This window comes from Ahaetulla prasina, chromosome 4 (assembly GCF_028640845.1).
Source record: "Ahaetulla prasina isolate Xishuangbanna chromosome 4, ASM2864084v1, whole genome shotgun sequence".
Classification (NCBI taxonomy): Eukaryota; Metazoa; Chordata; class Lepidosauria; order Squamata; family Colubridae; genus Ahaetulla; species Ahaetulla prasina.
This window is the reverse complement of record NC_080542.1, coordinates 101,460,663-101,486,073: the sequence shown is the minus strand read 5'-3', so window position 1 is coordinate 101,486,073 and position 25,411 is coordinate 101,460,663. Positions and strand designations below refer to the sequence as shown.

At 40.7% G+C, this 25,411-nt stretch overlaps 1 protein-coding gene across 5 annotated transcripts in view; it reads right to left on the bottom strand.

Annotated features, from left to right (window-relative positions):
• The window catches only part of SCRN1 (secernin 1), a 29,866-nt gene extending 7,890 nt beyond the window's left edge, over positions 1-21,976 (bottom strand). The window contains exons 1-6 of one of the 5 annotated variants that reach the window (XM_058184115.1): positions 21,801-21,976; positions 14,320-14,479; positions 12,923-13,104; positions 9,915-10,117; positions 7,858-8,052; positions 6,097-6,262 (exon numbers count right to left, since the gene is read on the bottom strand). In XM_058184115.1, the coding sequence (XP_058040098.1) occupies positions 6,097-6,262; positions 7,858-8,052; positions 9,915-10,117; positions 12,923-13,104; positions 14,320-14,478 (905 nt within the window). In that variant the 5' untranslated portion in view covers position 14,479; positions 21,801-21,976. Of the gene's footprint in view, positions 1-6,096; positions 6,263-7,857; positions 8,053-9,914; positions 10,118-12,922; positions 13,105-14,319; positions 14,480-17,725; positions 17,852-21,800 lie in introns of those variants that run through there. The other 4 variants (XM_058184117.1, XM_058184116.1, XM_058184118.1 and 1 more) reach the window with 4 other exon arrangements.
• Between the last annotated feature and the right edge of the window lie 3,435 nt (positions 21,977-25,411).

Genomic DNA, 25,411 nt, shown 5'->3' with positions numbered 1-25,411 from the left:
CCAATTAAAATATTTTTGATGTCTTAAATACAAAAAGCTTGCAAGTAATGGACAAACTACAACTCTGGAGCCACAATTATATTTCTTGATAATATAATCATAAATATATAATAAATATATAATTATATAATTATATAATTATAACCTATTATAAAGGTTAAAGGTTTTCTCTGTCCAGTCATGACTGATTCAAGGGGTTGGGATCATCTCTGATTCTTGGCCAAAGGAACCTGTGTTATTGGAGAAATGGTTCCATTATCATGTAGCCAGCATGAAGTACAAAACGCAGTAATCTTCCCACTGAAGCTGTGCCTATTTATCTACTTGGGTTTTCCTGCTTTCGGATTGCTAGCTGGGCAGGAGCTGTGGCAAGTAACGGGAGCACAGTCCTTGGATCTCAAACCGGGGCTGTTGACTTTTTGGCTGACAAGCACAGCGTCTTAAAGCACCGAGCCATCACTCCACCCCTGTTGCATTATACTTTTATATAAGGGTTGACAGAAAGAAAAGATAAAGATACAGGAAGTGCTGACATGGCTAAATTATACATTAAAAAAAGAGTTATTACAAAAAGAAAGCAATATTAATACAGTTCCAATGAAAACTTACTAACATACTGAAAAAATTATAAGTTTATTCCTTCCAGTCTCTTTCATTAGTTTTATACATTCATAAAACAATAGTGGCTTTAAATGTTTCTTTATAAATATGAGAGTATCTTGCATTGTGTATCCAAAGCACAGGTGTAACTATTTATGTAATGTATCTTTAAAAGTTTTGGCGGGAAAATAGCACGTTGCTGATTGGTTGAAGCCTCCGGCTAAACTGTATATAAAGAGAGGTTTTTCCCAGCACTGGCTGCTGGGTTCACCATATAGTAAAGAGCTGTTGTCACTATCCTGGTCTCCTGCCTCGTTATTGCCCGAATCTAACACTGGCGACGAGGATGGGATCTCGAGGCTAAGAGCGCCAGGAAAAGAGCTGAACTCACCAGGAAGACGCGAACCCAGCAAACAAGGGGCGGAAAGCAGCGATGTCCGGCTACACACCGCCAGCGCCATTCGACCCAGCTAAGGAAAAATGGGGGTCATACATGGCTCGTTTCGAGTGTTTCCTCGAGGCGAACGAACTTCAAGGAGTTTCAGACAACAGGAAACGAGCGTATTTCCTGAGCCACTGCGGTCCAGAAGTCTTCGACACCGCAGAATCCCTGGCGGAGCCAACGCCGGTACAGTCGGTACCGTGGCAAACTCTGCAGACCTTATTGAAAGCCCATTATGCACCAACGCCGTCCAAGTATGTGCAACGGTTCGAATTCGGGGAGTGCAGACAGCAAGAGGGCGAGTCCATCAGCGCATACATGGCCGCCCTGAGGAAAGCCTCAAAACATTGCGAGTACCGAGACTTGGATGAGGCATTGCTGGAGCAACTCATCCGCGGGGTCAGGGACATCCGTTTGCGGAGGCGGCTGCTGTCTAAAAGCAACCTAACGCTGGCAAACGCCTTGGACGAAGCCAGGGCTCACGAGATGTCTACCCAAGCGGCGGAAACCCTACAAAAGCCGCTCGCACCAACGGCTGGTGCGAAATCAACCCCGGTCCACAATGAAGAGGTCCAGGCCGAATCGGACGGTGAGGAGGAGGAAGGAGTCTTCCACACCGGGAGGCCGGAGAAAGAAGACCGGGGTGACTGCGCGAGTTGCGGAGGGCAACATCAACGACAACAATGCAGATTTAAGGATGCAACGTGTCGGCGGTGCGAAAGGAAGGGGCACCTAGCACAGGTCTGTCGAGCACCCCAACCTTCCCGCCAAAAATTCAAACCGACCAACCAGAGCGCGGGAACGGCGAAGCGGCCCGTGATTGGTCAATTCAAAAAAGGCGCGAAGTTGAATCAGACTGTCGTGAGAGTGGGTCACGCATCAACACGCCTAGAGAAGAAAATCTTTACAAAGGCAAAGATTGAGGGGGTGCCGTGCCGATTGGAGGTGGACACCGGCTCATCGATCACGATCATGTCCTGGGACAATCTCGTGAGAGCCTTACCCGCCATCGCAAAGCGCAAGCTGCAACCACAGAAATTAAGGGTACAAGACTACCAAGGGAATCGCATCCCTGTTCGAGGGGTAACGTCCGTCCACGTCGAGTATGGACAGTACAAGAAAACTCTGCCCATCACCATCGTCGATGGGACCCTGCCAAGCTTGTTGGGACTGGACTGGTTCCGAGCATTGGGCATGGGAGTGACTGGAATCTTCAGAAACGAAGTCGACCTCAAAGACACACTCGTGAAGGAATTTGGGGACGTTTTCAGAGACTGCCTGGGCAAGTACACGGGGACTCCTATCTCTTTTAACTTAGACCCCCAAGTTGCCCCTATCCGTCTAAAGGCTAGGAGGGTTCCGTTCGCCCTAAAGCCCAGGATTGACCGGGAACTGGACAAGCTAGTAAACCAGGGAATTCTAGTGCCAGTTGACCATGCTAAGTGGGAGACCCCTATAGTCACCCCAGTCAAACCGGACGGGTCGGTCCGGATTTGCGCTGACTACAAGGCAACGCTTAACAAAGCGTTGCAAAAGAGTGCTTACCCGTCCGGTGGTACAGCACTTACTGCACTCAATGGGGCAAGGGCAAGTTTTGCCAAGCTAGACTTGGCCCAAGCCTATCAACAGCTGCCCGTAGATAGCAGCACAGCCGAAGCGCAGACAATTGTGACTCACAGAGGGGCTTTTAAGTGTACCCGGTTACAGTTTGGGGTTAGTGTGGCCCCAGGGTTATTTCAGAACCTAATGGAGCGGCTATTGCAGGGCCTACCAGGGGTGGTACCATACTTTGACGATGTACTGGTATCCGCTGAGAATCTAGAGGAATTAGGGGTAAGGCTGCGAAAAGTTTTGGGCATTTTCCGGTCTGCGGTCTCACGGTTAAACTGAACAAATGCCAGATCGGGGTTGAGTCTGTGGAATTCCTGGGCTACGGATAGACAGGGAAGGATTCACCCACTGAGAGCAAGGTACGGGCCATCAGGAAGGCCCCGGTTCCGAAGAACAAAACGGAGTTACAGGCATTCTTAGGTCTGGTCAACTTCTACGCGGTATTCTTAAGGAATAAGGCAACAGTAGCCGAGCCGCTGCATAAATTACTAGCAAAGACGGCTGCATGGTCTTGGGGAAAGGCGGAAGCTAGGGCATTCAAGGGTAAAGAATCTCCTATCGAGTGATAGCCTCCTTATCCAATACAATGGCACGCTGCCATTAGTGTTAAGCTGCGATGCATCTCCCTATGGGGTGGGGCTGTGCTCAGCCACAGGTTACCAAATGGCACAGAAGCCCCTATTGCATATTACTCCCGAACCATGTCATCAACTGAAAGGAATTATAGCCAGCTTGATAAGGAAGCCTTGGCTATAGTCTCCGGAGTAAAGAAATTCCATGAATATGTATTTGGTCGTGATTTTGAAATCATCACGGACCATAGACCTTTGCTAGGTCTGTTGGCAGGCGACCGCCCAACGCCCGTGGCACTTTCGCCAAGACTGACCCGATGGACTATCTTCCTGGCAGCGTATTCTTACAAATTACTACACCGGCCAGGAAAGGAATTAGGGCATGCAGACGCCCTGAGCAGATGCCCGTTACCAGAGACTATCGAAGACCCCACTCCGGGGATACCAGTTCTGCTAATTGACTCTTTGGACTCTGGCCCAGTCACATCCAAAGAGGTGGCTCGGGCTTCGTATAAGGACATTACAATAAGAACTGTAATTGGTTGGGTACAAAGAGGTTGGCCCGCTGTGCCGGGTGAGCGTTTTAAAGAGTTTGTAAAAAAACGTGGGGAACTCTCGGCTCAAGGGGGGTGCCTGCTATGGGGGGATCGAGTGGTGATCCCGGAGAAATTGAGGGAAAAGGTATTGGATCTCCTGCACGAAGGTCACCCAGGGATTGTGAGAATGAAGGGTCTAGCGAGAAGCTATGTGTGGTGGCCCCTAATGGACTCGGAAATTGCTGAAAGGGTAGGGAAATGCCAGGCCTGCCAGGAGTCCAGACCGCTACCCCAACGGCCCCGATTTGGGAATGGGAGAGACCCCAGGGCCCCTGGTCTAGGATCCATATCGATTTTGCCGGCCCCTTCCACGGCCAAACCTTTCTGGTAGTAGTCGATGCCTACTCCAAATGGCTGGAAATCATTCTCATGAGATCCATGACAGCCGATGCCGTGATTTCAGTCCTATGGCACCTATTTGTAACCCACGGGTTGCCCGACACTTTAGTCTCCGATAACGGCCCGCAATTCACAGCAACCCAGTTTGAGGGGTACTTGGCAGAGGAGGGCATCCGACATGTCCTCTCGGCGCCTTTCCACCCTGCGACGAACGGCCTTGCAGAACGTTTCATTCAGAGCGCAAAGGAAGCATTGTCCAGAATCAGGCCAGGCGATTGGCAAACAAAAATTGATACATATTTAGCAGTCCAACACAGAACCCCCTGTGTAACAACTGGCCGCAGCCCGGCCGAGCTATTAATGGGTCGGAAGCTTAGGTGCCCACTAGACCATTTAAACCCAAACTACATACCAGACGGTTACAAAGGGGCACACGGTAAAACAAGAGAAATGGCAGTAGGCGACCTAGTGTGGGCACACAACTACAGCGAGGGCCCGACCTGGTTAGCAGGAAAAATCCTAGAAATAACAGGACCAAAATCATATCTAATAGAGATAGAGGATGGCCGGGTATGGAAACGCCACATAGATCAAATAAGGAAACGCATAACCGGTAAAGCAGAATCAGACGAAACAGACCCTGACTATTCAATGCATAAATCCACAGCTGACTCAAACCCGGGGCAAACGCAGGACATATCTGAGTTCCAGGAGGTCCAGCGACGCCAACCGGTTCCTCCTGAAAACAGCAGGGACGACTCTGCAAATAATCCAGGGCCGGATGGCCTAGAGGAGGAGCTGAGAGGAACAAACAGTCCCTCCGGTCAGCTCGACTCACTCCCAGAAAATGCATTGCGCAGGTCCGAAAGAGTCAGGAGACGCCCAGTCTACTTGCGTGATTACGTTGACAAATAAGATGTTAATTTCATGTAAATATTGGTAAAGTGTTTTCTGGGAGGGAAGGAGTGTAATGTATCTTTAAAAGTTTTGGCGGGAAAATAGCACGTTGCTGATTGGTTGAAGCCTCCGGCTAAACTGTATATAAAGAGGGGTTTTTCCCAGCACTGGCTGCTGGGTTCACCATATAGTAAAGAGCTGTTGTCACTATCCTGGTCTCCTGCCTCGTTATTGCCCAAATCTAACAATTTACACCATTTATTTTACATCTATCAAGGTTTAGAGCTTTTTAAAGAATGAGATCTTTTCTTCAGCTTAACACAGTTGCTGCTGAATCCCAGAGTTAAGGAGGCTCTGATAGCACCCTGCTCTGAAGCATCTATAAGCTTTGGAACAAAAGCACAGCATAATTTAATGGATTTGTGTATGTTTTCTAAAAGAACCACATACTATTAGAAAAGTAAAATTTAAAAATGAGGTTCCAATGTAGTGCAGAACAAAGACCTCTGGTAAAAAAAAATAACTAACTAATATGCATATATCTTAGATATATGAGCCCAATATAAATTATGAGAGTAAATTATGAAGAGCCTTGATATCCCAGGATCCATTGCAGGTAATCTACAATAGTTAACACAATAGTTATCAGTTTAAATTGACAATAGGGTAAATGAAATCAGCGAACACAGTATTTCTCAAACTTAGCAAACTGAAGATCTGTAAACTTCAACTCCCAGAATTCCCGAGGTAGCATGCTGGCTGGAGAATTCTGGGAGTTGAAGTCCCCACATCTTAAAGTTGCCAGGACTGAACAACACTGAATTAATCTAACTTTTTTTTTCCACCCTTACAAAGCTGCCTTTACTCAACTAGCAGCTGCAGAAATAAGTCCAGAGATTTGAAAAAACAAAATAAAACTTTGAGGACATTTCTTTACATAACCTTATTCAGAGAATAATGTATATTTTACCCATCCAAGATGTCAAATTAGTAATTAATTCTTGAGACTATTAAAAGAATGTTGGTACATCTAACATACTTGGATGGATCGGGTGTGCCAGTGAAAAAATGAATGCATGGGGAAGTCAGATTCTGAGGTAAGATGGACACCATGCTTGCTGTTGTAAGAAAAGAGTCTGAATCCACAGAGATGCCCTCAGCCTTGTTACGTAATAGGTCAATCATTGTTTCCACAGTGATGTTGCCTGGAAGAAAAAAACAGAAATTGGGAATTTAGCAGGACATGATCATTTCAGAAGGAAAAATCTACTTCCTTCTTTGCCAATATATCTGGGAAGTAATAGATTGTTTGAGGCTTTTTGAGTAAAATAGGAAAAAATGAATGCTTGATGATTAAATAGGATAGATCAGTGAAAGACAAGTTGCAAACATAGAATAACAGATAATATGACCACAGAATAAGAAATAAATTAATCATCATACTTATAACTGCTCTAAAAAAAATATTTGAAACCACTTCTTTGTAATATTTTTCTTCCTTTTTCTTCTATTTTTTTCCTTTCTTGAAAAGGGAACTTGCACTTTGATTTTCTTTTCTTTTTCTTACTTTATATTATCTTTTTTATCTTCCTTTTTTAAAATAATTAATATATATAATTTTATATATTTATATAATACATAATTTTATATGTATATTTTATATGTCTCTCTCTCTCTCTCTCTCTCTCTCTCTGTGTGTGTGTGTGTGTGTGTGTGTGTGTGTGTGTGTGTGTGTGTGTGTGTGTGTGTGGCTATTCTCTATTTATTGCCAAGAGATAAAGGGAAAGATCCAGCAGGGTCCACAGAAATATCAAAAATAGGAAAAATGGAGGTTGCAATAATACATGCAGGGAAAGAGGCAGGATATCAAAGAGATCTTCCTTTCATACATATGCTTGTAAAAGAATTGTGATTTATAAAGATTTTTCAGGTGCTCTTATGTATGTTGCTTAACCAAAGCAACCTCCCAGATTTAGTGCAATCCCCAGCTGCCACCTACTTTCAATATGACATCATTCTTTTTCAGGCCCCTAATATAGTTCATAAAGCCCAAGTAAGACCCTTAGCTTGCAAATGCTTGTGCACCAGATCTAACTGAAAGTTCCTCTCTTATATAACTCACTCTCTCAAATATCACTTTGAACATTGCAGCCTAATATTGAGGGTAATGTTAAACAGAATTATTATTAGAATTCAAAAAAGAGCAAGGGCAACAAAATAGATGCAAAGTGGAATGTGATGTGGTTTTATCAATCCCTCTTTTTAGACAATTGGAATTCATCCCAGAATGAATTTGCAACTTTTACCATCAGATGAGCATGATTCCCACCTCTGGTATTTGGAAACTCCTGCAGTGATTTGGGGAATCTTTCAGGATCCATGTTTCATTGACTACAGAACAATGTAATATATTCCTTAGCACTGAGGGATACTGTGGGTCTAACAAGCATAAAATAGTTGGTCTGAACTTTCAAATGTGCATCTACCAATTCAGTTCAATGAATATAGATTTTTCTATCATTTTCTATTTAATCAACTGGTTAACACAATAAAGATTATTTCTAAATTTCCTGAGGAACTGCTCAAGCTTCTCCTATGCAAAGGCAGTTGATAGGTGGGTTCCTTGCATAAGATCATTATCTGGATAGGACCTTGGAATTCTCTTGTGCCCTTTTATGCATACATTATCTAACTTATTCTCTCTAAAAATTTTGCCACTGGTAGTAATAAATTGTCAAGTTGACCTTCTGCTCTAAACTTGTAATGTTTGAATCAGACTATGGGCAACAAAGTTACTTGCCTTCTTGCTTTTTTAAGATCTCCTTTCCCAAACAACGATCTGAACAATCATCAACTTGGGAAAATACTTCAGCAAAATTGAACTCCTTATCTGTGCTCCACCATCCTTTACTTTCTGCATAACTTCTAAGCTCAGGGTGCTCTGCGTCGATTTTTGTAGTTAAGGACAGACAGTTGCAAATGCACTTCACTCCGTCTATAGAAACAAGAATAAAACATCTAAATAAAATATGACATTAAAAAAACCTAAAGTGAGATCCAATTTGCATTCAATAAAATCCTATTAGCTAAGTGCTAATGTTGTAACAGATTTAGAAGAGCTTCTCCACTGAATTGTGCAAAGCAGTGACGAATTGATTCTTTTTCTCCTTTGCTGCATTTATAATAAATAGCAAAGAAAAAAACCTTCACTCAAGTGTCTGTCACATTTAAGGAAGGTAGCAAAAATAGATGCATAGAGTGGCTAGATTAATTTGCAAATATGCAGATATACCTAATATATAAATCCCATTCAGAAAAATAATCAACATACTTGTTCTATAATAAAAGATGCTTGGCAGCTTGTAAGCCAAGATAGGAGACTGGCCTCAAAACTCTCTTGTCTGGTTTGAAAGAACAAAAGTTTAATCTTAGCTTCAAGATGGAAGAAAAGAGGCTTGCCTGGCTAAGGCTAAATGAAGTTTATTTGCTTTACTCTTTCTGGTTAAAAGATTTAATCTTAAAACAGCAAATAGGGAGACTACTGGAGAGATGTAAGGGAATTTATGGATGAGGGCAGTGGTGAAATCCTCTGCGGGTTGCCACCGGTTCACTCCTGCAAATGCGCAGTGCACGGCAAACACAGGCTGTGCATAAGCACTTGCACAGTGTGCACTAATGTGCGCTTCGTGCGGGAAAAGGAGCCTTTTGAAGTTAAGTAGAACAGTGAGGGGGGAACAGCTGTGCCACGTGATTTAGATTCGCTATAAAGCAGGAAATCCTGTTTTCTAGCTAATCTAAATCACGCGGCACAGCTGATCATCAGAAACACCAGTTTGGACAAACTGGTAACTTTTTTTTACTACTTGTTCACCCAAACTGGTAGCTTTTATTATTACCGGTTCACCCAAACCGGTGTGAACCGGTAGCATTTCACCCCGGATGAGGGAAAGAGATGCTGCCTAGGGCATAATCAGACAAGCAAGGGAAGAGCCCATGGTCACTTAAGGATCAAAGAAAGAAACTTAAGAAGGACCCGCCCTAATTAATTAGATGGTTAAAAATGGTGATGGGAAGTTTGTGCTGTCAGACTTGCAAGATTCTGTTACTGTGATGTATAATAAAGTAGATTTAGCTCATCTTAGTTGTGTTTGCTGACTGGTTTAGCTCATCTTAGTTGTGTTTGCTGACTTAGTTTGTGTCCTTCCTAAGAAGGACACAAAAAATGTGAATGAGAATAAGAGAGAAAAAATGAGCGGAATGAGTCAGAAAGAGAACTGGTAAGAACTTCAAGAACAGTTCTTACTACAAATGGCAAAGCTCTGAAAAATGGAAAGCAGTAACACCAGGTGGATGGAGAAGTAAACTGCCTAAGGCTGTGGTCAAAAACAATGCATTGGGGTGATGCAGGGGCAAAAATTTAGGCTGGCAGGGAAACACCAGATAGCTGGGCCGATATTTGTGTGGTATGTGGTGTGTGGGTGTGTGACGCAAACAGTAATTTGCCTCATTATCTATTGGCTATTCATGATTTAATGAGAGAAAGTCAGAGAAAAACTGTTTTCATACTTTAAGAGTTCTAAATGATTAATTTTTAGAAACAATTTGAAGATCCTTGCACCAATCATTTTATTCTACAGTTCTTTTGGAATTCAGGTCCATTTTGTTTTTTGACTTTCAGATTTGAAGATTTCTAACTTCTGTTTTGTAAGCTGTCTGGAGAACTCTAGTTGGGTGGTGATACAAAAAGTTAAATATATACAAGAAATAAAATATGAATTTATACAGTGTCATATTGGAAATTCACATTTTATAATAGTTTCTTATGAGTAATGGATGGGGATAAAAATTAAAGCAGACCTATAATTTTCTCTGCTGCCCAATATTTTCCAATAGTATCCAACACCCAAGCTTCTTTTCTGTCTACTATCAGATAAGCAGACAGGAAAGTATGACACATATTTCCATCTTCATAGTAATTTCCACCTTGACCATATTCTTCCAGCAGTGAGACAATGACATCCAAGGCTTCTTTAGCAGTTGAACCTCTTTCAAGCCCAAGTCTGGGAAGGGAATTAAAAAAAAAGCTATCTAGTTACAGAAGCACTTAGAATTTAACTTTAGTTTATATACAGAAAAGAAGAAAACAATGTAACTGTCTGTTGAGTAATTAAATAATGTTGAGTCTGAGCAGTGTTTTTCAAATTTGGCAACTTGAAGATATGTGGACTTTAACTTCCAGAATTCCTCAGCTAGCATGCTAATTGCCAGGTTGAAAAAGCACTGGTTTAAAGAAACAATGATTGCACATGTTTTCTGGGGAATTATTGGTACTGTATAATAGCACAAAGTCAACTGTATGACAACAATGCAACAGTTAACCTCACATCTTGAAAACAGATGTCCTTAGCAAAAATATTGTGTTGTAAATGTTGTACCTTGATGAACGTATCTTTTCTTTTATGTACACTGAGAGCGTATGCACCAAGACAAATTCCTTGTGTGTCCAATCACACTTGGCCAATAAAATTCTATTCTATTCTATTCTATTCTATTCTATTCTATTCTATTCTATTCTATTCTATATGAATGGTGGAATAAAAAACCATTTCCCTTTCTTTTTGCAAATATTCTTCAAGCATAATACTCTCCATGCTGATGCTGTTCAGTTATATTGGTATTATGTTAGTAAGCTCCCAGAAAGTAAAACCAGCATCTTGCTCAACAGACACCGAGGTTAAAAGGTTGTCCAAATCTATCTTGGCTATTTCCTGGAGCCCTAATCTGTATCAGCTGTAGATCAGCTATATGAAAAAGAGAAAAGGGAGGAAGAGGAGGAGAATAACTTTGTAGTGAAAAATTGGCAGTCAGAGGAAAAGAGTAAATTCCTAAAATTGTTTACTATTTTAAAAAATGCCGCTGGATAATTTGAAACCTATTCCAGATAGCTTTGTAAATTGTGATCTTTTAGATGGACAGGGTGTTGGATAAAAGGGGCCGGTTTAGCTCACGCTGGTAAAGCCTGTTATTAAGAACACAGTAGCCTGCAATTACTGCAGGTTCGAGCCCGGCCCAAGGTTGACTCAGCCTTCCATCCTTTATAAGGTAGGTAAAATGAGGACCCAGATTGTTGGGGGGGCAATAAGTTGACTTTGTAAAAATATACAAATAGAATGAGACTATTGCCTTATACGCTGTAAGCCGCCCTGAGTCTTCGGAGAAGGGCGGGGTATAAATGTAAACAAAAAAAAAACATTAAGGATTTGTGGTTCATTAAAGTGCTTAAACAAATAAAATAACTTACTGAACCAAATTCTATTTAACAGAAGAAGGAGGCAGAAATACAAGCTACTAACTTTTAAAAAGTTTCAAGAACAGTCTGATTAGCAGTTGGGGTTATAATGAATTTGGGCTACAAGAAAATACGTCAAATATAATTACTATTAATCTAGGATGAAACAATGGAGGGAATGAATTTCTGTGTTTGAGAGAGGGAGGGAGGGAGGAAAGAAGGATGGTTTTTCTGGATCCATAAGCAGACCTCAGAGAATATGTAGCTTTAGCTGCTAGATCTTCCCCATGAATCAAAAAAATATATCATTAATTAGAGATGGGTTTCACATAATTTTACCAGCGCCAAAAATGTCAACGTGCATGCATGCTCGCTTCACTCTGCTCATGCACAGCTTGCACATATGAAAATGTGGCTAAATAGGACAGCATAGTGCCGGGGCAGATCACCACTGCCGGTTCACCTAAACTGGTCCGAACTGGCTGAATACCACCAGTATCATTAATATACTATAATACACTGATAGAACAGAATTTTGCTAGTTCAGGGTTGAACTGTGGGCTTCACTTCACAAAGTCTGAAGAAATAATTACATTTTGCATATAATCTATAATGAAATACACTTCATGTGTATAACTATATTTGAATGTATTTTGTTTTTGAAACAGAGTGACCAATGCAATAGTATTACCAAAAGTCCGTCCATCCGTCCTTCCTTCCTTCCTTCCTTCCTTCCTTATTTACTTACTTACTTACCCTATTGAGGGGCAAATGACATGAGTTTTGTAATTTGTTAACTAACATAGTTACTTTCTATTTTAATTTGATTTATTTTCTCTCTTTTTAAATGATATTCAGGTTTATTAGCTTTTAACGTTCATAAACTGATAAACAAACTGGAGATTGCTCCAGATAAGAAAAAGATTGTTAGTACAAATTGGGGTGGTCTGGTTTAATTCTTTTGTGAACTCCAAACAACCTTGTTCCTCCAATTACTCCCTTTCTTATGTCAGACCTCATTTTAGTGAACATGTGTGATATTATGGGATGCAAATATGTAACATATTTGACTACATATAACTGATTGCCTATGCAAAGGGGAGGTTACTTTTTCCCTGTCCAATCAACTTTCCTCTTGCATTTTTTTGTTGTGTTTAACTATAAAAAGGAGGAAAACATGGGATTCAAGGTTTTTTCCTCTTCTTTTTTCATTGAGAGATCCCATTTCATCAAGGTACCCTAATAAATTGGTTTTAATGGTCTTCCAACTCAGTTGCTTATTAGGAAGGTAAACTGAGGTAGAATCTAGGGCCAGATTTGGCTTTTACTACCTACCTACCTACCTACCTACCTACCTACCTACCTACCTACCTACCTATCTATCTATCTATCTATCTATCTATCTATCTATCTATCTATCTATCTATCTATCTATTTATCTCTTTCCAGTGTCCTGTGTGATTTTCCATACCATACCATACCATTTCCATACCATACCAAATGATACATTGTTTTTAATCTGTTAGTATTCTGGACCAGTTCCATAAGTTCCTTGTTCATAAGATGAACTTCTAACCTCACAAGATCCATTCCTAGGAGAGCTTCAGTTTCAGATGCTGCTTCTCTGGCTAGCACAGCTTCATTAGCAATGAAGACTCCATGTTCATTGGCTCCCATTTCAGCCCCCCAGAGCCAGGAAGGTCTGCTCAGTGCAATAGCATTTGTCTTAGGTACTTGATCTATTTCAATGTATGTGCACTGTATAGAAAAAAAGGAGAATCATTTATTTATTTAATAGATTTTATCCCATCTTTATTACTTTATAGTGATTCAAGGAAGCAAACATTCATTATGCTCCATTTTCCTCCTCTTTTTCCCTGCAACAACTCTGTGAGGTGGGTTGGCCTCACAGTCACTGAGAAAGTGACTGGCCCAAAGTCAGCCAGGTAGTTTTCATGCCTAAAACAAAACTCATGGTCTCCAAATTTCCAGGCCAGTAGTTTACTAGATCAAATTATTCACTCAGTCTTCATCTTAAAATACAAATATTCGTTTTAGATTTTGGACTGGACTATATGTAATTTTTATCTTAATAAACACTAAAGCATTCAGGTTTGCATGAAATTCCTAATAAATTCTTCCTCAATCTGCAATGTTCAAAATTGCAGCTACAGTGGCTAAATTCTAAGAATTGCTGTCTGAACATCATGAGTGAAACCAGATTAGAGAAAGCCATTGTATTGTACTTTATTATCTTATTACAATTAAACATGAATTATATAAGCAGCCTTAAAAAGTTATAACAGAAACTAGGTGACTTATGCCTACAATCTTTTTTAAAGATTTCGGATGCATTCATGGCCTCAACACATCAGAAATTATTATAAATGTAATAATTCATGATGTGTTGAGGCCATGAATGCATTATTATTATATTTATAATAATATAAAATATATTATTAATATAAAATATATTAATATATAAAATATATTAATATATAAAATATATTAATAATATAAAATCAGGATAGCTGAGTCTATAATTTCAATGCTGAAGAACCAAACATCTCTACATAGACTACCCTTTTTAAAAAGGCTCTAAAATTGACCATCTGGGACAAGTGAATTTATCTAATCATAGTACTGAGAATCCAACAGCCACATAAATTCATACTACTGAAATACTGATGGTATTTTTCTGAAGATTTAGACAGATGATTTAAATATATCACAATCTGTCTTTGGAAAATAGGAATATTGCTGTTATGATGAACATATTGATATCTGATAAAGAAGATCTGTTAGCCTCTGTACATACCGGAAATAACTATATATACTGTCTCAGATAAAAAGAAACAATTGGGGACAGACAATTAGAAGGAAGGTAAAGAAAAATAGTTGTTTAAGATGCTCTACAAGGGTTTCAACAATTTTCAAAAATATTTTGACAGAACCTCAAATATTTTTATTTACCTCAACTTTACATCCTGGATCATAAGTAGCAGCAGCAAAATAAACTACCTCCTGAACTTCATCACGAGGACGTGCAGAATTTTTTCCAACTATTACATGGCCATCTTTAGTAGATGGTGGAAATGCAACAAAACAGTAACTGGGAGGTGGCACATCCATCCTAAAAAATAAAAGGTAGAAGTATAAATTAAAAATATGAGCTTGTCTTATTTCAGGATTAGAACCTGTATTAGAATCTCACACAGCCACAAAAAGCTCAAAAACCAACTTTCACACTTTACACACACACAACAAACTGACTCACACACACACAAAAAATGCCACATACAGCTTTGTGAGATTTTGTGTGTTTGTGTAGTTAGAGTGAAACACTGCAGAAACACACCAAATCTCAGAAAGCTGCACAAATATTTTATTTTATTATTTTATTTTATTTATTTATTTTAGATCAGGGGTCTCCAACCTTAGTAACTTTAAGGTTTGTGGACTTCAGTTCCCAGAGTTCCTCAGCCAGCAAAGCAGTCAGATTAGTTGCTCACTGAGGAAATGGATTAGCTAGCAACTGATTCTGCCTGCATGCTGAGTCTGTTTCTTTTGGGTTGGGAAAGCCATTCTTTAGATCAGTAATTATGTAATTATGTAATTCGGCTGAAGAGCTTGTAGAAAACATGTTTTTTAAGGTTCTGCTGATGAGGAACTCAGCTGCAATCGCCAGAGGAGCCTTTTAAAACGTTTTGAACCTGAAGAGGTTGTTTAAAAAAAGAGTTTAAAGGGTTCTGACTATCTCAGCTGAGCCGTGGGATCCTAAAGGCTTTTTTTTTTACTTTTAAAGGCATGTTTTTGGCTGAAGAAAAACTGCTTTTAAAGTAAAAAAAAAACAACCTCTGCTGATGGTGCGGCTCAGCAGAGGCGGGGGGCAGGGCCAGGGATTTTTGCCACCGGTTCTCTGAACCACCAGCCGCCATCGCTACCAGATCAGGTGAGCCGGTCCGAACCAGGAGCATTTCACCCTTGGTGTTACCACAGGTTTTAAATATCTTATTAAGACTGATTCTCAAGCAGAATTTCTTTGTAGTTGAGTTTTATTTTAAGATAAGGAAGTGGCAGACTTGTAAAAATTTTTTGCATACATTTATAACACTAGAAATAGGCCACCACACTATATAATGGTTCATCCTGAAACAAGCAAGGAAAAGAAGGGGGAGGAGTTGTCTGCCAATCACCTTTTGTTTCAAATGGGTCAGCCATCAACTTTGGGTGCAAATACAGTCACTAGGAAACAGCCTCTAGAAAGCCTCAAAGAGTGTGGGAAAATCAGGCTGGCTTTGCAATTTCACTGAACTGAAAAAAATGGGAGATTGCTAGCTTTTCTGATTTATTACCCTAATGTTTTGGTTCCATTAACCATGTTCAGGATGCTTCCACTTGTCTGTCATAGGTTGGAAACTCAGCTCAATTGAATTGGTGGCCTGCTTTCCTTGAATGCCGATCATGATCCTTTTTTAGGATTTCCTCAAAAGTTCAAATATATTGGCCTATATTTTTCAGGCAACCATTTCTATGGGATCCCATCACTTCCCCTCCCCCTTTTTTCTTGCTTTTAAATCAACAGAAGCAGACAGGTAGGAGCATGTATTGAACAGCGTAAATAAACTCAATGAAAAAATAAATAGCATCCTCCTCCATTACGTCTTATCTTTCAGGAAAAATGCCAATATAAACACTGTGATGGGGATAGTGTTTCTTTATTAAATATAACTGTTTTAAAAAGATTGTTCTATGTTTCTGGATTCTTTTCACAGTACTCCAAAACAGGTTTCACAATTAATTTAGACGATACATACAAGCGTGCTTGTCAGTGTTCAACCCTACTTCACAGTAAGAACACTAGTCTTCTAGAATCTCTATACCTATAGCTGCACAGAAGCAATTCTGACTGGCTGAAAAAAAAGACTCCATCTTCTGATACCCAGCCCTCCCTGCCCTTTATATGCATCAATGTCACACCTCAGGGGTGAAACTTCAGATTAAAGATGCCATGCCAACATCCTGCCCTCTGATAGCTTTTTATTACCTACATATTTCCATAAGTTATAAAGCATTAATTTACAAATAGTGTAGATTTTATTAGAACATATTATCTGTCTGCTTTATTTGATTGATCAATTGGTTGGTTGGTTGGTTGGTTGGTTGGTTGGTATTAAATGGTCAACAGTTTTCAATTTTCATGCTGATTGTGAGTAAATTGGAAAAAAACTAAATAGGTTTAGCAGCATGAACAACAACATGTAAGACAAGTTATTATTTCTATAACTCTAGACTGTGAAAGCAATTAAGATCTCAGTATGACATCTTAATCAGTAAATGTACAGTATACTGTTGACTACCATACAAAAAAGCTACCAGCTACTAGCTATCTTAAGTTATCTTAAATGATATACTAGTTATCTGTAAATTTCATCCAAACTATTTATTACAACCTTTAAAGTTCTAAGCAACCTATGTAGAAATATGGAGATAATTGTAATCTCTTTCATTATTATGTCATATGTTAAAAAGACTTGTAATCTAATTCTCTGTATTAAGTTCATTATAGCTAGGAATTGTACTTGTTACAAAATGATAATTCAATTGTACTTACCAAATCTTTGAGTAAAAAACCAAAAAGCACTTATCAAAATCTATTTGGGGATAAAATCAGGCAATTGTCCTCAAAATTCTGTTGAATATTCTTTTGCTATTAGTCAGCCAAAATGGTTGCTCAGAAAATGCAGTCTTATTACCCAGTCCTTGGGTTGCTTTCACATATTGCACAACAGAATTTGTTTAATTTACACTTAGCATGCTGTTGAATTTATTTATTTTTTTGTTTACATTTATACCCCGCCCTTCTCCGAAGACTCAGGGCGGCTTACAGTGTATAGGGCAATTTCAATCATCATACTTAATAAACCATGATTTATCATGAAAATCCAGCCAACTGTGGCCTTAGTGTAAAGTACATACCATGTCTACCAGTGCCATTAGAGGATTTTGAAAACTTACTTTTAAAAATTAAATGTATATCTAAATATATAAATCTTTTTCTACCATAAAGGTAAAAATAAAGGTTCCCCTCGCACATATGTGCTAGTCGTTGCCGATTCTAGGGGGCAATGCTCATTTCCATTTCAAAGCTGAAGAGCCAGCGCTGTCCGAAGATGTCTCCGTGGTCATGGGGCCAGCATGACTCAACGCCAAAGGCGCACGGAACGCTGTTACCTTCCCACCAAAGGTGGTCCCTACTTTTTCTACTTGCATTTTTACGTGCTTTCGAAACTGCTAGGTTGGCAGAAGCTGGGACAAGTAACGGGAGCTCACCCCGTTACACAGCAGCACTAGGGATTTGAACTGCTGAGCTGCTGACCTTTCAATCGACAAGCTCAACGTCCTAGCCCCTGAGCCACCGCGTCCTTTCCATAGTAACTTCCAAATGTTTTACAATAGACTGTAACTCTCGTCATCCCACAGGGTGATGGAATTTCCAACATGACACATCTGGAGGTACAGAGCTGAGATGAAGCTGCCTTATATCTCATTGTTTATTTCCTTCCATTTCAGGGTACATATTCTTTCAGCATATCAGCAGAACGTTGACCGGTCCCTAATAATTTGTAAAAAAAAAATGCCTCTGTAACATTCAAGGAACAACTTCCAATTTGGTATTCCATCATGCTCTCCTATATTATTATGACTTCCTGTACCTTCTCCAGCTAGAATTTCAAGGATATACAGATAGCCTCAATTTAGCCTAAATTTCTATTGCTAAGTGAGACAACTGTTAAGTGAATTTTGCCCCATTTTATGACCTTTCTTGCCAAAGTTAAGCAAATCATTGCAGTTGTTAAATTACCGTATATACTCGAGTATAAGCCGAGTTTTTCAGCACGTTTTTTGTGCTGAAAAGCGGCCCCCTCGGCTTATACTCGAGTCTACCCTTGCAGAGTTAGTTGTAGTTGTAGGGTTTTTTGCCCTCGGGAACAGCTGGGCCGGCAGGACGAGCCCAAATGCTGCCGGCATGCTTTGCCAGCTCGGCCGGCTCGTTTTGGGGTGGCGGCTGGCCTCCAGCGTTTTCTTCCGCCGCTTTTTGATGGCGGCGGCGGCGGTGGTCGGCGGAGGGGGCGGGGGGCGGAGGGGGCGTTCGACATTTTCACCCCCCTCTCACTCGTCCTCCTCTTGCCCGCGGTGGGGGCAGAGGGGGCGTTTGTCACTCTCGCCCTCCTCTCGCGGTGGGGGCGGAGGGGGCGTTTGTCACTCTCGCCCTCCTCTCACTCGTCCTCCTCTCGCCCTCGGAGGGGGCGGAGGGGGCGTTTGTCACCCTCGCCCTCCTCTCCGAAAAGCCGAAATTGAGTGCGAAGCGGCAGTGGGGGTGGGTGGGTGGGGGGAGGCCGCCGTGAAGTGCCGGCTGGGGGGGCCCAAATGCTGCTGGCATGCTTTGCCAGCTCGGCCGGCTCATTTTGGGGCGGCGGCTGGCCTCCGGCGGTTTCTTCCGCCGCTTTTGATGGCGGCGGCGGCGGTGGTCGGAGGGGCGGGGCGGGGGGGGCGTTCGACATTTTCGCCCCCCTCTCACTCGTCCTCCTCTTGCCCGCGGTGGGGGCGGAGGGGGCGTTTGTCACTCTTGCCCTCCTCTCGCGGTGGGGGCGGAGGGGGCGTTTGTCACTCTTGCCCTCCTCTCACTCGTCGTCCTCTCGCCCTCGGAGGGGGCGGAGGGGGCGTTTGTCACCCTCGCCCTCCTCTCGCCCCTTGGCGTTTGACACACTCGCCCTCCTCTCACTCGCCCTCTTTTCGCCTTTGGAAAAGATAGCTTGCCGGTCCACGGGTCTTGGCTCTATCTTTATTTTTTACATTGACCAGTAGCTGCCTCATTTCCCACCCTAGGCTTATACTCGAGTCAATAGTTTTTCCCAGTTTTTTGTGGTAAAATTAGGTACCTCGGCTTATATTCGGGTCGGCTTATACTCGAGTATATACGGGTAGTAACATGATTATTAAGTAAATCTGGCTTCCCCATTGATTTTGCTTGTCTGAAGCTTGCAAAAGGAGATCACATGACCCATCATAAATATGAGTCAGGTGCTAAATGTCTGAATTTAGATCACATGCCTATGAGGCTGCTGCAACAGTCGTAAGTATGAAAAAGGGTCATAAGTCACTTTTTTCAGTGACATTGTAATTTTGAATGGCCACTAAATGAATTGTGGTAAGTCAAGGACTACCTCTATTGAAGCATTATGCATGTCATCTGACAAACGTTCAAAACTTGTTTTCCCCCATTGGATTGCAGAAGGGAAGATCCTGCTGGCAATATCATTTTCTTTCCCTAATACAGCTGTTCCCTTGCTTCCACACATTTTTTTGTGTCCCTTGGATACAAAGTGGTGGATAGAATAGAACCAGAACCAGAACCAGAACAGAATTCCTGATCTGTATTTGCAGATCAGAAATGGATCCAAGGATTATACTTGGGTTTATGTGTGCTTTGCTACTAACCTATGACCCCTTCCGAGAACGGCCAGAGATCTTGTATGGATGCATAAATAGGACTAGGAAAACACAGTTAAACTCTTACACCCCATGGTGATCTATGACCGTAACAATCATTTATTTGATTAGATGTTATCTATAATACAAATAAAAAAGCACGGCTACAAGAAGAAAAAAGCTTTGCAGATATTTGCCTACAAATATCATTGGGACTTGTTTCAGTCATGGAACTGACTAAAATATACAAGACTTGCACAATAGAACAAATTCTTTTAAATAGATACTGATATAGATAAGCAATGTTCTGGACACATAACCCAATTCAAGTGCAAAAAGATTGAGGAAAAAATGCCTTTAGCAGCGCTAATCAGTTATTAAGTAATATATTAAAGATTGCAAACTTTAATCTACACTGCATTCATTACATATCGGCAGCAAAAGCAAAGATTGTATCTTAAAATACAAACACTTGGCTTTGAAGTATTACTGAATTAATACTGTAATGGTAATTTAACAACTTTGTTTACTGAGACTATTTAATACATTGTATTTCAGGTTATGAGCCAGGACTTTATTGCTCATAATTTTTGACTGCATCTAGCAGTTTGTAAATTGCAGCAAAGGTTCTTTTTTCAATCTGTCTCTCACTATTATTACTATTATTTAAAGGTACCCAACTGAGACAATCCTTTAAAAATTCTTCAGATGATATACATATCCTTCAGATTATACACACATACACACAAAGCAATAGTCATATTACACAAATTTCGTCTCCTTAAAGCTAAATCATACCTGTAAATGAAAGAGAGAGATAGAGCTCATTTAACATTATGTATGATGAATGAACTGATTGTGGTTCCATCAGCTGTCAAAATTAATAGATATTTAACACCATAATTAAATGGTTATACTGTAATAAACAGCTACAGTATCTCAATATATCCACTGTTCACTTGAATTATGCACAATCTATAATTTATTTTACTTTCAAGTAAGCCCTAAAAATATGATGGAGTGGGCGGGGTTTTTTCTATCATTCTTTTATCAACTGGTGCATTCCAAATGTGTTAAGAACTACAATACTTTGAAGCTCAGGCAAATGGGCCCAAAACTCAAGAATAATAATGTCATTCCAATATATTTAGGCTGGACCAGGCTGGAAAAGGCCTGTAAAGCTTTGGTGAATCAAATTTTATATTCCTCACACTATACTGTGGAGCATAATGTGATCTGATATTTGAGTGATAGGAAAAGATTTCCATGCATTGTGATACAGGTTGCTAAAGACTAACCATGATTTGTTTGGCCCTGGTTTAGTACCTTAACAAAAACTGTGGGAGTTGGTCTATTAAACCATACAGCATAGTATTCAGTCCCAAATCAGTGAGTTCTGACAACATGCCAAGCCAAATTAAAACTGCTTAGCCCAATGCTTGAATCCAACCTAATGCTAACCCTGATCAATGCATTGAAGAAGCCATTGTGGACCACAGACCATTGGCCAAAGCTTTTAAAATCACTTTTTGCTGGTGATCATTCTCACATCCTCTTGCAAAAATAATCACCTACTGCTGAGGCATCAGTATCCTAAAAGCTCTGAAGCTCTTTCTGATGCTCCTGGTTTCTTTCTAGTAAAAACATCCACCAGGAAGGGAAAAGAGAAAAGGCAAAGGTGATCCACACAGCCTTCTCGTTCCCCCCACGGATCCAGCTGCAAAAGAGAGGAGGGAAGAAGAGAAGCCTTGCGAGACTCCCTGAGGCGATTTAGAGTGGCGCTGACTACACATCACACTAAGATGCTCCGCCGCTCGGAGCTGGAAGGCTGAAGGTCTGAAAGGGAGGCCGGGCTAAAAGCGTTCACAGCCGATGCGCAGCAGCGGCATGCCCTTGACGCCCAGCTGGCATCGCAGAGCATCCTTTCTCCCCCTTTCGGCAAGGACAGAGACGAGACTCACCTCTCGGGCCACCTTCGAGACGCTTCCCCGTGGATCTTCCTCCGCCGGCGGCTGCTTCTCTGTTTGCGGGCGCCAGGGGGAAAGAGGCTCGGCTCCAGGTAACACCCAGGCTCCCACTCACGTGAACAACTTTGCCAGCAGCACAGGAGAGAGAAGGAGGGAGGGAGGGCGGACGTCAGCGACTGCTCTGCCACCTCACCGCTCGGTGGCACCGCCTTTGTCGCAGCAGCTGACGCTCGCCTTCCCAGCGCTGGGCTCAGACGGCGGGGCTGCTGCGGCGAGACTAGGGCGGGCGACAGCGGGAGGAGGGGATTAGAGCTCTTTCTGCCATACAGCGGCGGTGGGAGCACCTAGGAAACATCGGTCTTGCCCAGGGTGCGGAACATGAGCGCCGCGCTTCTGAGCATGAACAAAGTGACATCTCAAACCAAGTTGCTAAGTAGGAGGGAAATGTAGAAATGGTAACATTATTTCCCCCTCTTTCCCGAACCCTCCGAGGTGGGGTTCAGGAAAGCTAAAAAAGCTGGGGTTGATGTTAATAGTTTGTCTAAAGCCCGTTGTTTTGTTGATTTTGTTGGGTATCAGATTATTGTAGTCTGGACTGACTATCGGATTTAATTTTTTTAGCTGTTTTGGGGTTATTGTTTTTTAGTTTTATACCCTACCAGAGCAAGCAAGCAAGCAAATAAATAAATAATCTGAAGAATTATAGGGATTGTGATGGGAGAAATAAAGCAAATATGTTGGAAGAAGCAAATATGTTAAGGTGGAGACTATGGATTGGCTATTTCATAGTTCTATATTAGGCTTACACTAAAATGAGTGAGGAAATATGGTCAACAGGTCTGTGTCCCCATCACAAACCTTAAATCTTTATTGCAAGATCACCTAGTTTTTATAATTGTGATAGCAGGAAAAAAAATCCAGGCATTAGAAAGATCAGCAGGCATATGATGGAAAATACTTGATTGGTCAAATGCTATATTATTATGAATTATGAAATCTTTTGTGGGATTTGCCTTGAAATGTTACAGTGTATTTCCTGCGCTGCTCCTTTTTTAGCCAGTTACATTTTTTTCTAAGATGTTCCATTCCATTTTTAATAACATTCCATTTTTAATAACATTTTCAGATCACTCAGGTTGAGTGGGTTCAAGGGATTTTCCTATAGTGTTTTTGAAATTCCCTAAACTTGCTGATGACTTTTGACTATGTCAGATAATTTAGTCTATTATAATGTACTCTACATAAAACTGTCCTTAAAAAGGTGTCTGGAAGCTTTGGTTGGTTCAAATGCAGTTTTGCAAAAGCCTGGATTTGTACATCTCATCTTGCACTTTTTTGCAAGCTGCATTGGTTGCCGATTTGCTTCAGATGCAATTCAAGGTGTTGGTTATCACCTTTAAAACCCTACTTAGAAAGCCCATGTTACTTTATTTGAAGGATAGCCTCTCCCTACTCAGCCCACCAGGATGAAAAGGAAGGCATTTTTCAGGCCCCATCCATTAAGAAAACACAATTGGTGAGGCCAAGAAAAAGGGCCTTCTCTGTGGCAGCTTCTTTCCTATTGAATAAGGTAGTCCTCAACTTATGACCACGACTGAGTCCAAAATATATAGTAGTAATGAGAAATTTATTTTGCTCCATTTTATAACTTTTTTTGCCACATTTGTTAAGTGAACCACTGCATTTGTTATGTTAGTAACACAATTGTTAAGTGAATCTGACTTTCCCATTGATTTTGCTGATTAGAAAGTCAGAATAGAATAGAATAGAATAGAATAGAATAGAATAGAATAGAATAGAATAGAATAGAATAGAATAGATTTTTTTATTGGCCAAGTGTGATTGGACACAAAAGAATTTATCTTGGTGCATATGCTCTCAGTGTACATAAAAGAAAAGATACCTTCCTCAAGGTACAACATTTACAAAACTTAATGATAGTCATAGGGTACAAATTTAACACTTAATGATACAACACTTAATGATAGTCATAGGCTACAAATAAGCAATCAGGAAACAATCAATATCAATATATAAATCATATAAATCATATATAAATCATAAGGATCATAAGGATTACCAGCAACAAAGTTACAGTCATGCAGTCATAAGTGGAAGGAGATGGGTGATGGGAACGATGAGAAGATTAATAGTGCAGATTTAGTAAATAGTTTGACAGAGTTGAGGGAATTATTTGTTTAGCAGAGTGATGGCGTTCAGGAAAAAACTGTTCTTGTGTCTAGTTGTTCTTGTGTGCAGTGCTCTATAGCGTCGTTTTAAGGGAAGGAGTTGGAACAGTTTATGTCCAGGATGTGAAGGATCTGTAATATTTTCAAAGCCGTCTGTTTGATTCGTGTGGTATACAGGTCCTCAATGGAAGGCAGGTTGGTAGCAATTATTTTTTCTGCAGTTCTAATTATCCTCTGAAGTCTGTGTCTTTCTTGTTGGGTTGCAGAACCAAACCTGACAGTTATAGAGGTGCAAATGACAGACTCAATAATGCCTCTGTAGAACTGAATCAGCAGCTCCTTGGGCAGTTTGAGCTTTCTGAGTTGGCACAGAAAGAGCAAAGAATGTTAGCTATCCATTTTAGATCTTGCGATATGATAGAACCTAGAAATTTGAAGGTTTCTACTGTTGATACTGTGTTGTCTAGTATTATGAGAGGTGGAAGTATGGAAGGATTTTTCCTAAAGTCAACCACCGTTTCTACGGTTTTGAGTGTGTTCAGTTCCAGATTGTTTCGGTCGCACCACGAGGCTATTTGTTCAACCTCCCGTCTGTATGCGGATTCATCATTGTCTCGAATGAGACCGATCACATAAAAGGGATCACATGTCCCCAGGATTCTGAAACAATCATAAATATGAACCAGTTGACAAGCTTCCAAATGTAAATCACATGACCATGGGGATGCTGCAATGGTCATATGTGTGAAAAATGGTTATGTAACTTTTTTCAGTACCATTGTAACTTTGAATGGTCATTAAATGAACTATTGAACTCAAGGACTACCTGTATTATTGCCCCTATTTTATTATTTTTCAAGAAGGCCCTGAAGACGTGGTTCTATAACAAGGGATCTCAAGTTGTCATGGAACAGATCAAGTTCCTAGTGTGATTATATCCGTTGCTGCAATTGGAGGAGGGGCAGTACTGGTGGGGTTTTATGTTATGAATTTTTAATGCTGTAAGCCACCTAGACTCCCTTGTGAGAGTTGGGTAGCTATGTAAATGTGTTAAATAAATATATAAGTAAATAAAAGTTCTTGCCCTAAGACCAAGAGATGGTGACGATGACTGATAACATAATAGGCATATATTTTGGCACTTCTGCTTCTTTTTTTTTTTACGCACTAATATTGAGGGGGAGGGAAATACTGGCAATTGCATAAAATCCTCAACAGCTTAAATAGTGCCTTAAAGCACTCAGGTATGGTAACTATAGGATGTGACTGGGTTCCCATATAGTGCTAAGCCTCTTTTTAAATGGTTAGCCATGACTTATTTAAGCTATGCTGGTTGAAAACACACAACTGTTGTGGTGTGTGTACCATATTGACTACAGGAAGGTTTGTAGTATTAAAGAATCAACCTACTCAAGA